Below are 15251 nucleotides of genomic sequence, written 5' to 3' on the forward strand. Positions count from 1 at the left end.
AGATCGACCTCGTGCGCCGCCGCGAAGAGGAGCGTCTGCGCCTCAAGCGCAAAGCCGAGGCTGCCAAGAAGCGTGCCGTGAGCACAGCACGGGAGAAAGATTTTGGCAGGAGACCTTATCCATTCGGTGTTTTGTTGATTTTGCCCCTTGAGTTTCTAAGAACTGAGTATTGGTCTTTCGTTTGCACCATAGACCTTATAAGTTATAAAATTATCTGATGTACATAATCAGATTCGTTAAATTTGTATTATAACCCTCAGGTTATACAGAAGTTGTGCAAACACATATTTCCAACAGTACATAAGTACACAACAGACCGTCGGTTCATTATAAATTACATACAACACAATTATACACCATTTTGCGATGGGTGAAATTGTCATTTGAAGACCTCATGTCTTTGTATATTTGCATAAGTATGTAAATTAACTTTTCCAGATAGATGTATTACCGCAGTAATACTATTGCAAAAGAGCTATTATTTATTTTTGCTTATATTTTCTGAAATTTAAGATATCATGTGTGTCTTTACCGCAAACATCCCTATGACATTAGGACAACAAATTTATTTATTTTTGCAATTGAAACATTTTTCTTGCAAATATTAAAAATTATAAAGTGTCATACTCAATATGACCACCACATTTATTTGTGAATCACAAGGTAGTGGTGGCATCTACTGCATAATTTGCAAATTATCCACCAATACTGTGAGGTCTATGTCTTGCCACTTTGACAAGATGACTACCTTCGAAGTGCTCTTCCAAATATTAATATGTGACTACCTCTAGATATCATAAGGTAATATTGGTATCTAATGTAAAAAATTACAAACTATCCACTATTACTGCAAGGTCTATATCATGTCACTTTGACAAATGATTACCTTCAAAGTGATTTCATACATTTAGCATAACATAAGGTAATAGAATTATAAACATCTACTGACAATAGTCAGACTATGTTTTCTATTACTGCGAGATCTACATCATATTGGTGATTATCTTTAAAGTGTTATCCTACATAAATTGAGGTCTACACATATGGCTATAAGGCATCACCCGTACTAGAACTTGCTCCTCCGAAGCATTCATTGTTGTTGTTCACTAAAATATTTTACTCTCATAGTAAATGTTGTTCTTGCACATTTTGCTTGAATATGTCATAGGAAACCATGAAAATATTTGCAAATACATGTGATTACCTTCTATTACATTCGTAAAATGCATGGCAATGGAGCCTACGTCACTATTTCTAATTATAGTGTCATCCATCCATCAAGATGGATACCATAATTTATAATGAGTGTCTCAAACACTATTGCAAGATCCACATCACATTGTGGTTGTTATTTTCATAATGACTAAGCAATGTTAAAATTGCAAAATCTATGTTTTGGTCGTGACTCTAAAGTCACACTTTGTCTCATGAATGAAGCCCAAAACATTAGCAATGAGTTCATCGCATGCACTATATTGAAGGTTTACACCCCATGTTCACCAAGCATCACCTTGACGGATTTTCCTCAACAAGATCATTTCATCCATATATTTTATTTTATTTTACTCCAAGAAGTAAATTAAATAATGCATGATCATTTCATGTAACACATGGCTATTCTATTGATGCACATATGCATTTTATATGTCACCAACTTCACTTGGTTCTCAAAGTAAGTACACAATGGATGAATATAGATTCACCTTGAATATTCTCTTAAGAGAAACATGTTACCATGAGCACATCGCGAATGATCTCCCATTCGTTTTTCAAAGACATCAAGTCTTATCGCGGCTCACAATTCTATCACCTTAATCAACTTCAAGTTGAGACCTCATGATCAGAATCTTCATATGCAGATCCGATTGAAAATCCACTAATACACTTTACATCCTCTAATGATGGTACTGCCATTTTCCATGATGAAGGAACATGGACTTTCTTAAAATCATCAGACTCACCCCATAGGTGCCATACCATCATTTGAAAATCTTGTTGGTAGTGAATACCAAGTTAGTGGCGACAAAAGATAGCCATGAGGATTTCAAATTAAAGTGGTGGCTAAAAGACAACCAAAGACAAAATTACCTCTTAATAGGGAATAGATCGTTTTCAAATGATCACAAAGACAACTCTCAAATTTGTCAATTGTGTGGTTACATAAATATCGTATATATCATTACCAAACCCTCAACCATATGGGCAAACCACATCGCCAATTTATTAAAAGGCAAATAAGTTCATTGGGATATTTGAAAATTTGCAAACATATAACGAGAAAATATTCTGGTAAATGATGTTCTCAAATCTTCATCAAAAGTAGGCCAAAATTATAGTGCAATAAAAGAATGATCAATTCTTTTGCGCCTATGATATGTTTGCATAAAATTCATTTTTCAGTAATATGGGAGACCTCATGTAATATCCCAATTATTTCCAAAATATTGTTTGCCTATAGTTGTACTACTACATATAGTATAATGTCCAATATCCTATTTCTTGGACATTATACTTGATAAATTTTGAATGTATGAATCAATTCATACTTAGTTTTGTTGCGTAAAAAATAATTTTCTAAATCTTACAAAATATTTGGTTATAAGCCTTACAATCCTGGTTTGGGGTTGATTAGAAAATTATGGACAATTCTATTGGTCACAACTTAACAAGTTGCAAAATTTCCCAAATCATCAGATTTTATGTGCACCACATGTGTGATAGGGGAAATTAATTTAAGGCACTCTCGCCTTATAATTCTAAATGAGCCACTCATTCTTCCTTGAACACATTCACAAGATATGTGGATTACTCAACCATTATGTTGTATTGTATAGATACTTCATGGTACTCATGGAAACATTTATAAAATGATTTCCAGTGTGTCTCTTGTCACACAAACCATGAATGATATAACTAAATTAATTGCTCAAATTCTCAAAGTAAGAGCAAGTTATCCTAAACTAGGGATAAATCCATTCGAATGGACAACTTCGTTGAACTCATTTCACAAGCAATGTCTGATTATACATAATACATTATGTAATACACATAATGGTTTAGTTCAATATCTTATCAAAGATAACAAAATTAATAATATGACCAAACTTATAGAATCGTAATTTACTAGCCTCATGCTAGACAAATACGGCATTACACACCGTAAGTATGATATAAATCATACCAACTGCATAGCATACTACTTTCCCCTTGTAGTAATTACGTGGAAATCAACAAAGTATTTCCTATCTGCGATAATTTGGTTACATACCAATATCACCACTCCAGCATACATCAATGGGCTCTCACAAAAAATAAATAGGGATCTATGTGAGGAATAAAAATTTATCTGTCAATCAAAATTATTCATAGCCCGTATGCTGATTGCATCAGCAATAAGGACATTTCTGGCATTAGGGGGAGATTAGTACCACAAAGAATGCCAAGAAATAAATTAGAAATGTTATTCACATTCAGTCCTTATATCCATGTACTCAAAGAATCTGAACAAGAAGTTTAGAATCACATATTTGCAACACATTGCAAATCTGCCACATACATTTACTGATGACAAAGGTGTTACTCAATTATAATCCTACAGTAAAGTGTCAGAAAGAGTGGAGGTACCTGATAAACCACTCTTCTCCCTAAATGAGAGCAAGAGCGGGAGAAAACTGACCACACGAGATATAATCTCGCATATGCTTCCATGGAAATAGAGGAAATCAAATCCTCAACCAGTAAATGTAATTCAACATCAAGTTGTAAGAACACCTCACTAGATGCTCATCATCCAAAGCCCGACATAAATGTGCACAAATGTTTTCGTGTCGGGACATCGAAACACCTTGACTCCATTGTTGTAGGAAATCACAAGGAGTTAAAAGGAATAAATACATTTCTACAAATTCCATCGATTCCACCAGAATCGTATAAAATAAAGACTACATTTGTCGACATATATTTCTTCTCAAAATTGCTAAAACCTTTTGGGCCCTGAACCGAAATCCATGGTAGAGTGCCTCTCGCACTCATATTGGTTCACATAAAAGGAAGCAATTAATGAAGAATAGCACTCGCTCATCAAAGAGTGGTATTTACCATAGTAATATCTACTCCTCACAAGTATCTTCCATATGGAATACTAAAAACTTCTCATTCATAGACAAAGTCAATGAGGTGGTGAGAAAGCGAGGCTTGTAGCAAAAGGGTTCACGCAGAGACCCGACATCAAATTATGATGTAACATACACTCTTGGTATGAGTGGAATTAAGTTTCGATAATAAATATCATTGGCAGTACAAATAATATTATCCATTCAGTTAATGGATGCAGTGACTACATACTCATATGGGTCACTTGTTTCGGAATTTTATAACGAAGTCCCTCAAGGGCTTACAATTCCAGATCCAAAATAAATCGCAACATCTTTGTGTAAAATTTCAGAAGTCACTCTATGACTCAAAATAGTCGGAAATCATATGGTACTAGCGACTAAATGATTTTCTTCTTCCACAGGATTACTCAATGATGATTGTTTATGTTTTAACAAAGGAATACCAAATTTGAATTCCTTATATCATCTCAGTGTATATCGATGATTTCATCATCAATGTCTCTACAAGACCTAAACATACATAAAATCATCTCAAGACGGAAAATTTGGATTCAACCAAATTTAGCTTAAGTTTACAACTTGAGCATTCTATCAAGAATACATATCAGTCTACATATATCCAAAACATATACAATAAGTTCAGTGTTGATATATCATAACAACAAAAGACATGTATGGTCATACTACCTTTGATAAGGTACAAATCCATTCATACCTAGGGGTGATAATGAAGTGATACTAGGACCTGAAGTTCTATATTTCACTAATGTCAAAGCACTCGTATACTTGCAAACTAAGTCAGGCCTGACACTATATTTGCTATCTTTATTCGGAGTGCAACCCCCAACAAAAGGTATATGGTTGATATAAGTACTATCATCTTATATCTAAAGATTACAGTAAATCTTGGATATTTTCATAAGGAAATAGAAGATATGACCATGATATGATGTAATGATATTGGCTTTTTATTTGATCCCAATGACGCCATATCAATGACTGAATTTGCTGGAATGGCCTTCACATGGAAGTCATATAAATGGATTTTAATGGTTATTTCCAATTATCATTCTAACATAATTGTTTTATCTAAAGGCACTGCAAAATATGCATAACTTAGTAGAATGGTTAACCACACTCAAAATCATGTGGTTGAGATTCATCAGAATCACATAACTTGATTTATCAAGATACTTCCACTTGTGTTACTCAATACCTATAGGTTATATGAAGAGCAATATCATAAATCACATTGCTCGGAAATTACTTATCCTCACGGATTATAGAAAATTGAGGAAATAATTTGCAAACAAAATATTGTTATAATCCAACAGATTATACACAATTTCATGTTCATGTCAATGGTAATGATATGAGACATCCTCCATATTTGCAAAGTTCATGGGGAGTAATCTCCCAAACTATAACCTATTAACAATCATCATATTGCATATATTGTACTCTTTTTCCCTTGATGAGTTTTCCCTAACAATTTCTCATAAAAGGTTTTTAACGAGATAATATAAACACAAGTATCTATATATGCCATATCATTTTCTCCTTATATTTTTCCCACTGGGTTTTAAAGGAGTTTTCAATGGCATGTACGATGCACTTTTTCCCTTATGAGTTTTCTCTCAAGTTTCTCATAATGGTTTTTAGTGAGGCAGTATATTCTCAAAGATCATATGTCATACTTTCTATTTTCCCTACCAGGGTTTTTAAAGGAAGTACTCAAGACATATTAATTGTTCTCTAAACTTATCAATGAGTTTTCTCCTTCTTCAAAGGTTTTCTCATATGAGTTATCAAGAGACAATGATCATCATATGTTGCATCATTTTCTCCTTATTTTTCCCACTGGGTTTGAAGGAGTTTTAGCAACATATTTACTCTATTCTCCTCATATTTTTCCCACAGGGTTTTTGGGGGAGACTCTCAAGATTATCTGGAAGATTTCTCAAGATGGAAGATCTATATGCAAGAAGCCTTCAATGATGAAACATTCAAGGAGTTGTGTTGTACAAGGGGGGGTGTTAGAAATTAATTAGTACATTAATCCAAGGGATGTGTCCAACCCCGAACAGTCGTGTCTCCTCTCTCTCTATTGCCAACAGGCACCTGTTCTGGAGGGATGCCTCCGAACGGACACCTCTTCTTGGCACCTCTTCCAGATGTATATATATATACTTGAGAATCAATAGAAACAAGACTAATCATCCATTCACTTTCATTCAATCTCGTTTTTACTCTAACAGTTATCATGAATTGATTTCTCAAGTGCTTAGAGATACCCACCAAAAATACCCAACATTTCTATCACAAAAATGTCTATCCAAAGCCTACACATCAAAACCGGTGCCACCAAGAATTCCATTTCGGCCCTACCAATTTTTCTAGAGACAGAACCATTGCCAAACCCTAATCTCTCGGTACCACCAACTTTCATATGAGTGCCACCGAAAGTAACTGACCAACTTTCTGGTATGTCAATTTTAAGAATCGGAAATTCCAAGTTTTGAAATCGGTCTCACCGAGATTTGGAAACTGCCCTAGGTCACCAAATCGGTACCATCGAGGTTTCAAAAGTTCCCACATTTAGTGTAACTCGGTACCACCGAGATTCATTTCGGTGTCACCGAGTTGGGCAATAATGTTGTAACGGTTGGATTTTGGGAGATGCCTAAATATACCCGTCCACCACCTCTCATTCGCAAAGGAAGCACTCAGAACACACACACACACTTTCCATATCCATTTTTGAGAGAGAGAGAGAGAGAGCCACCTACTCATTTGTTGAGACCAAGAGATTCCAATCCATCCACTAGAAACTTGATATCTAGCCTTCCCAAGTTGCTTTCCACCAAATCAATCTCTCCCACCTCTGTGAGAGAGTGATTGGGTATTGAGGAGACTATATTTTGAAGCAGAAGAGCAAGGAGTTCATCATTCTACCGCATCTATTACCTTTTGGAGGGTGGTGCCTCCTAGATTGGTTAGGTGTCGCTTGAGAGCCTCCTACTTTGTGTTGTGGAGTTGAACCAAGAAGTTTGTACGGGCAAGGAGATCGCCTACTTCGTGAAGATCTGCCCTGAGTGAGGCTAGTCATGTATGGACGTAAGCCATGGTGAAATGGATAAGGCCGCTTCTTCGTGGACCCCTTGTGGGTGGAGCCATCCATGGACTCTCACAGTCGTTACCCTCCGTGGGTTGAAGTCTCCACTAACGTGGACGTACGATAGCACCACCTAACGGAACCACGCCACGTATCACCGTGTCAACCTTTGCGCTTGATCTTCCTTTCACTACCCTCTACTTACACTTGCATGTCTTTACTTTCCGCTGATATACTCTTAGATATGCATGTGTAGGGTGCACTTGACTAGTCATAATTGCTAAAGCTGACCCACAACTAAAATTGGGAAAAGGCTAAGTTCTTATTTGGTTAAGTAGTCTAATCACCCCTCCCCCCTCTAGACATACTTCGGATCCTACACTTGCCAGCGAAGTGAAGACCCGGCAAGCTCCCACTACCTAGCCACCGCTCCACCTCACGAGGTTGGTTTTCATTTGTCGATGAAGTGTCGAGCGGGGAGGCGGTTAGGTAGAACTTGTCGGGGTACGTGACAGCTCCGGATGATTAATCCAACTTTATTGACACCCGTCCTAATGGTGTGGCGGGAGAATAAAAGATAGTTGGGTGTGCAACACAGAAGGAGAGGTCGTTCTTGCTGGGAGATGGCGCTAGCGTGACACCTCATGGCGCATTTAATGCGCGTGTCCTAATCCATCATGGTTAGGTATTCGGCATTGTAACTTATGTCAGCAACTTGACCACTGTTGTTGCCGTTATAGCCTCATGTAATTACCATTTTAGCCATTGTGGCGACCCCTTAATCTATAAAAGGAAGCCCATGACCACATTTACGAGGGTCGAAACCCTACTCATTTGCACGTGTAGACTTACTTCCGAGTGCCTTGACGGCAAGGTGTGTTCCCTTAATTAGGGCAACACTCATAATTCACAAAACACAAGACGTAGAACCTCACGGTTGCCCAAACCTGTCTAAACCATGTGTGTGTTGGTCGCTAGTTTTGCTCTATGTACACATTGATCCTCACGGTAGAATCGCAAAAGGGACCTTGTCGGTCCATAAATTGTCGTACCTTGACACAATAGTAATATATAGGGTTGTTACATTTGAAATCAAACACATTAAGCATCGCTAAAATGATGGCCAACCAGCTACGCCATGTGGCGCATGCTGGTTGGTCGCAGTGAGAATTTTTTTATTTCTTTAAAGTTCTTTTCAAAATAAAAATGGATTTTTTTTCTTTTTAAGAAAAGTTTTTTAAGTTTATTTTTTCTTTTTAAGATGGATGTGATATTCACATGACATAAGATTTTGTAAATTTTAAACAAAGATATGATGCGCACAACTTTCTCTCAAGCAGCCCGCAACAACGGGCACCAACCACTAGTGTTACATAAACCGTCAGCACCATGCAAGGTGCAAGCAACAGTCTACACGTTCAGTTTCTCTGCTATATGTGCACACACCTAGACCACACAATTTGGTTCGGCGTGTCAAAATATTTGGAATTTTTTTTTGTTAGGTTGGCCGCGTACATCGCTTGAACGTCGATTTGGCCTGGATCTTTGGTAATGGAATCCATTTTCCAAAAATACACAGACGACATCAAGGATATTTTAACTGTTATTAAGAATACACTACTCAACAAACAATTCTAAACAAGTACTCCTACATGTGAACAGAAAAAGGAAAGCAGCAATCTCTTGCGAAAAAAAAGAAAAAGGAAAGCAGCAATGAGAAAAAGCTTTTACCTATTGTTTCATTACAGATATGATTGTTATTTACAAGTAACATGTACAGGTTTTGAACCTAAACAAGGCACCCTTAGTTACACTCGTTAGAACTCCCCAATGTCGGAAAATATAATCTAAGATATTGAGTACAGATGGTACATTGAAAGCTAGGCGTGTCCCTTGAGGATGAGCAGATGCCTTCTGAGTTCTGGCCTGGGCTTTTATATAGAGAAATACATTTCCTTTGAGGTGACACTTATGAAGCAGGGTTCTGTTGTGCTCGCATCACCATTTCTTCAGTCGTGGTGCCTATGATTTCGTTGGCACGCTTCAACGGAGCAGATAATATCCTTCCAATCGAATCCTGAGGAGCACAAATTCCTTGTGAGCATGTAAGAAGATACTACCTTGGAACTGGCTGTAGTTTGGACTTTGGATGATATTTACTCGGCGATGACTGTTAACCAGAATGGTGAAAAGCTGTGTTATGTGACAAGCTAGCAGGAGCTAAACAGGAAGCAGAGACAACCATGGGACATGCACTGTTTGTATAGGGTAACGCGCTATTCTAAGCATGAGTGTAGAATAGCTTATTCTACACCTAAAGTAACGCTATATACAAAATCAAGTACACCACTGTACAAAATATAGTAATTCTGAAATATATATTTTTTATATTCAAGTTAGTAATTTACTATTTTTTCTTAAAGAATTACTACAGCTTGTATATAGCGTTACTAGGGGTGTAGATTGTAGAATAAGCTATTCTATACCGAAAAAGGCTTCCGCCCCGCTTTACCGAATAAGCTATTATATACTCATGTTTAGTTTAGCGTTACTATAATATAGTATATTCTTCAAAACACTAGTTCAAATGCAAATTCTGATGGATGGTGGATCTTACAACATGTTTTGAATATACTAGTATGCCAATATTTATTCTTCTATGCCATACTAAATATTGGACGTTACATGTTTATTTCTCCATCCCATGAATAACATAGGACAAGACGATGGTGAAATTGCAAAAAAGAAAAAAAATGGTGAAATTAACTTAACATAGTCCAAACTCCAAAAGTAGATGCAGCTCTAAATTTTTACTTCTCATGTTTGAATCACCCAAAAAAGAAAAACATCTAACAGCCAAGAACACGACAAAGGGGTCAAACCACTATCACCATTTTCTTCAACCAGATAAGCTCATAATAGCCTTCTTTTTCAAGAAAATCCTTGCATAACTGCTGGTAATCAACTAGAGACCACGTTATAAGAGAGTGGTTCTCACATGCAACCTACAAGTTCTATTTTCAAACAAACATGCAACCACTTTTACGGCAAACCTGCCGAGCTTTTACCCGCCACACAGACCCACCAGCTGGACTGCTGGAGCTGATCCAAACTACCATCTTTGGACATAAGTATATAGATTATTACTGAAGATATTTGGATCAGCATGAAATTGTTCAAAAGATTTACCCGATGGACGATGCCAAGCTTCTCTAACTTCTTTACCGCATCGTGAACATCAAAATTGCACTCGGCGCCAAACTCCTCTTTAATTAGCTCTTCACAGTGCAAATCAAGATCCTGGAAAGAGCAGCACAGGAATAAAATACTGTATAGGGTTCGTAAGTCCTCGGCAGTGATCCCTCCCCAAGAAAAAAAAACATATGAACGAAATTTTACATAAGCACATATTCTAAGCAACCCAGAAATTTCTTCGTTGCAATATCTTGTACAAAGAGTGGAATTTGGTTAAAATTATTGGGCATCTAATATGTGATCAAGTAAATACTCTATTTCAATACAGGAACTAACAATCTGCCAGGGATGCTGGTTTCTAATTTTCATAAATCAGTACAGATGGCCAAACAAGAAAACAACAAATAACACCTACACGAGTAACAATGCACATGGAACGCATTTGTGTTCTAACAATGCATGATGATGGACATTGATGCTACTGAGACAAGCCACCGGAACACAAGGTAAACTCAGGATAATATCTACTAACGTCAAGGTCTCATATATTACGAGAAAGCACTGGCCAGATACTCTGCAGGAAAATAAGGGCTACACAAGCTGAAGTTCAAATGCAAGAGGGAAAACAATAGTTGAATAACAACAACAACAACAAAGCCTTTAGTCCCAAACAAGTTACAAGATCTCGCGACCAACTCATGGTTCTGGCACATGGATAGCAAGCTTCCACACACCCCTGTCCATAGCTAGTTCTTTGGTGATGCTCCAGTCCTTCAGATCTCTCTTACCCCAAATAGTTGAATAAGTAAAGGGAAATTTCGACATAATAATTACCAAAAACAACAAACTGGAGATAAATGCTACTCCCTCTGTTCCATAATATTTGTTGTTGGAGAGAACTAAACTAGTTCTCCCCAACAACAAATATTGTGGTACAGAGTACAAGAGATACCCAGAATAGAGGAAGTGATATCGCCTAACACTACTTCGTCCTGCTTACTTGTATAGTTGCCTTCCCTTGTTCCATTAAAATATAGTAAGAAATTATGACCTCCTTAACCTATGTGGAAAGACGACGGGATATCAGTACACAGCACATAGATATAGGTAAAACTTGTATTGCAAGACAAGTTTTTATTTGTTCCATACTTCTTGCTGTATCACATCATCACATAAGTGAAGAAGTGTTCCTTTCCCACTATCAAGTTGTTTGTCATACATTGATTTCGTAATCAAATTCTGATATAGTGTCATATTTTGCTGAAACCTGTATCACAAAATACAAATCCATCACATACAACCAATGATAAATATAATAAGATCATATTTAATCTAGTATATAAAAAAAACTACAAATAAACGTTAGCGAGCTAAGCTTATTTAGCTCGAATTGGAAACTGGTTACATAGCAACGTAAGTTGTGCTATGTAAGGAAGTTGCCTAATACTGAAACAAAGAACATCAATCAAGAACTTACTGTTGGAATTGTTGGGATTTTAGCCCATTTATTATTTCCAATAATTCCTGAAAATCTCAGAGGCCCATATGGTTCATTCATGCATGACAAGGGGAGTATGGAACTCTTCTTCCACCTCACCGTATGTGTTCTTCTCCCTTCTGTTAGGGATTGTGTTTGGTCTACTACTAGTAGCAATCGATATGGATATGATGTTAGTCCGTTATGTACCCGGTTGCATGACTAGTTACATCAATCTGTTATTTGATTCCATTATCATCTCTAATATGGTTATCATGTTTTATCTACCATTTTTCAGGATTGAACTTAATGGAAAACTGCTCAATTATTAAATACGTACGTGAAGTAGATCTTAGCACAATAGCCAATCACCCCAGACATGATTGCAATGACAACCCATACATCAGCCTTCGGCATTTCAAGAGAACCAACAAGAGTTACCTGCAAGTAACAAGCAGTTGACATAGTAAAGTACTGAAATAAATGCATCCAGGTAGAACCAGATAGTAGAAACATACCAAACCTATAACAGCAGAAATAAGAAACTTGACCCAATCCATTGGTGTTAAAGTGGGGTTCTTCTTCTCTGGCTACAAAATATGGTCCAATTTCAGGTCCTCAATAGCAACCACCAAGACAGTGATGCAATCAAACATATGTTGAATACATATAGATCTTACCAGAACAATTTCCATATCAGCCATTGGAATATTTTTGAAATGCTTTACAAATATTCCACGACTAGGCTTAGCCTTCGTGCCAGCCTGCCTGCACATATAATATATCACTAAATCACCACTGGAAGCATACGAATCTTTCATGAATATGGAGGTTGGGTGAAAAGCTACCTGTACACTACAATCATCCTATCAAATGTAGGTTCTTGAATTGTCATCTTACTCATCAGGTTTTTTATGCTGTCAACAAGAACATACGCTTCTTAAGATTACATTTGCTTGTAGTCTTACCACACTTTAATGATAAAACTATGAGCAACCTTAGCTCAATTGTTTCTAGCCGAATGCGTTCAACAAATAGCTCTTGTTCTTCTGTGTCTTCAGTAATTTCATCGGTCTTCTTGATGTCGTTTCTTGACTTCGACCGTGGTTTCTTAGAGAACAACCTATCAATCCTAAGGAATTACAATAACTTTCCAATCAGGATTAGCCTGGGTTAAAGAAGAGTTCAAAGATGTTCAAACAAACTCGATACCTGATAACCCTTTGCAATGATCTCCAAACTCGGGATATGAGTACATCCACTTTCTCCATGACAAAGTAATCAGTTGTACGGTCGATCCCAACGCCACGGCGGAATATAATATACTACAAAGAAGCCAATATGGAATATAATTGTTCAAATATATAGCCCATCTTTTCCAACCTAACCAAACTTTTCAGTGAACTGATTGGTGTGCAAATCAATATGGTACCAAAAGCAGCCAACATGTCTGAAGTTCATACCCTGGCAAATGGTGTATGAATAGAAAATAGTTTGGGCCTACATCGATCTCACGTCTAAGGTATGGTGACCTGAGTGGGGGTGTTGAATATATGGCCCACGTTTCCCTAATAGCTCGATCTTTTGGGTGAACTGATTGGTGCATGCAATTAAATAATGAAAAGAAAAATTAAGAGTTTGGCACCCCAAAAGATTGGTATCCAAGGATTTTCCACTCCATGCCTCACTGACATGTAGCATTATGGAGTAGCAAATCCTTAAAATATTCCTATTACAATATGAGACCCCAACATTAGCAAAAAGGAGTAACTTAATTGTTAGAGTTATAATACAAGTCATGTATCCTTCTGTAATTATCCCAATGTATAAGAGGTTTCCTGCATATAGTCCACCACCTGTACATGTATATATATACCGCCCTATGGCCTCATGGTAATACAAGTTGCTTTCCTAACATGGTATTAGAGCCTAGGTCTTTTTTGCACGCGCAACTCGTGCCTTCTCCGATCTAGTTTTCCCACCGCTGGTTCCGGCCTCGTCCCGCCGCCGCGTCTCTCCCCTCTCCCGACGCACGCCAGCAGGATCGATCTGCAGGGCCGCTCCCGCGCCTGCCAGATCCGCTCTTCCCCGCGTCACCAACCGCCCGGCCTCTTCCCCGCGTCCCGGCCTCTTCCCCGCGTCACCAACCGCCCGGCCGCTTCAGTCGCCGCCGCCCTCCCTTGCTCTGCCGCGCGTCGCCCCGCGCCGCCCGGCTCGCATCAGGTGCCGCCGCCCTGTCGCCGCCGCCCTCCCTCGCTCGTCCGCGCGTCGCCCGGACCGCCTCCGGTGCCGCCGCGTTTCCTCGCTCCGCCGCGCGCCGCGCCGCGTCGCCCTGCGTCGCCCGGCCGCCTCCGTCGCCGCCGCCCGTCCTCGCGCTGTCTCGCATCGCCAGGACCGCGACCCTGGCCTGACCTGATCTGTTCCCCGTGGTCTCCCCTACCGACGGGGCCCCCAGGCCGAGTCGGGCCTCCTGCTGTCAACGCGGTTTCCTCCCGTTGACTGTTTCCTTTCCTATACAAAAAAAAAAAAAAGAAAAAAAAAATGTCTACTGGCTATGTTGCTGTTCCTCGGTGTCCGGTGATCTTTGATGGCACTAACTACACCGAGTTCATTGGCTTCATGCGCATTCACATGCGTGGCATCCGCCTATGGGGTTTTCTTTCCGGCGAGGTCTGTTGTCCGCCATGTCCGGTTCCTCCCGTGGCTCCCACTCCGCCGACCCCACCGGCTCTTCCTGCGGATGTTTCTCAGGCCGCAAAGGATGCGACTACGCTTGCTGATGAGGCCGCTGTGAGTGCTTATGATGAGAAGGTCTTGGCTTATGAGGAGGCTCTTCAGCTGTATCATGGTGCTCTGTCTGCTTACACCCAGTGGCTTGATGATGATGCTCGTGCTGCCGCTGTTCTCACTGCTAGTGTTCTACCTCAGTTTGCTTCTGAGTTTCTGGGCCTTCCTACTGTATTTGAGATGTGGACCCGCCTTCGTCAGCGCTATGAGCCCTCTGGTGATGCCTTATACCTCTCTGTGGTCCGTCAGGAGCATGCTCTTCAGCAGGGTGACTCTACTGTTGATGCCTTCTATGCACAAAGCTCTGCTATCTGGCGCCAGCTTGATTCTCTTCGCAGTGCTGGTTGTCGTACTTGCGCCTGTTGCCAGGCCGTCCAGGCCGACTTGGAGTTTCATCGGGTCTACGAGTTCCTGTCTCGGCTCCGTAAGGAGTTTGAGCCCCGGCGTGCTCAGTTGTTTGCTCGTGGCCGTATTTCTCTCATGGAGGCGCTTTCTGAGATTCGTGCTGAGGAGACTCGCCTCCGTGGTGCTGGTTTGCTGGAGATTCCCTCGGTGCTCGCTG

At 39.3% G+C, this 15251-nt stretch overlaps 1 protein-coding gene across 1 annotated transcript in view; it reads right to left on the minus strand.

Annotated features, from left to right (window-relative positions):
• Window positions 1–8944: 8944 nt before the first annotated feature.
• The window catches only part of LOC123395524, a 40948-nt gene continuing 34641 nt past the window's right edge, over window positions 8945–15251 (minus strand). The window contains exons 6-15 of the mRNA XM_045090525.1: window positions 13115–13227; window positions 12900–13034; window positions 12751–12819; window positions 12583–12670; window positions 12421–12492; window positions 12243–12343; window positions 11575–11692; window positions 11426–11485; window positions 10420–10530; window positions 8945–9307 (exon numbers count right to left, since the gene is read on the minus strand). Coding sequence (XP_044946460.1) covers window positions 9200–9307; window positions 10420–10530; window positions 11426–11485; window positions 11575–11692; window positions 12243–12343; window positions 12421–12492; window positions 12583–12670; window positions 12751–12819; window positions 12900–13034; window positions 13115–13227 — 975 coding nt within the window. The 3' untranslated portion in view covers window positions 8945–9199. The remainder of the gene's footprint in view (window positions 9308–10419; window positions 10531–11425; window positions 11486–11574; window positions 11693–12242; window positions 12344–12420; window positions 12493–12582; window positions 12671–12750; window positions 12820–12899; window positions 13035–13114; window positions 13228–15251) is intronic.

This window comes from Hordeum vulgare, chromosome 5H, assembly GCF_904849725.1.
Source record: "Hordeum vulgare subsp. vulgare chromosome 5H, MorexV3_pseudomolecules_assembly, whole genome shotgun sequence".
NCBI classification, from domain to species: Eukaryota; Viridiplantae; Streptophyta; class Magnoliopsida; order Poales; family Poaceae; genus Hordeum; species Hordeum vulgare.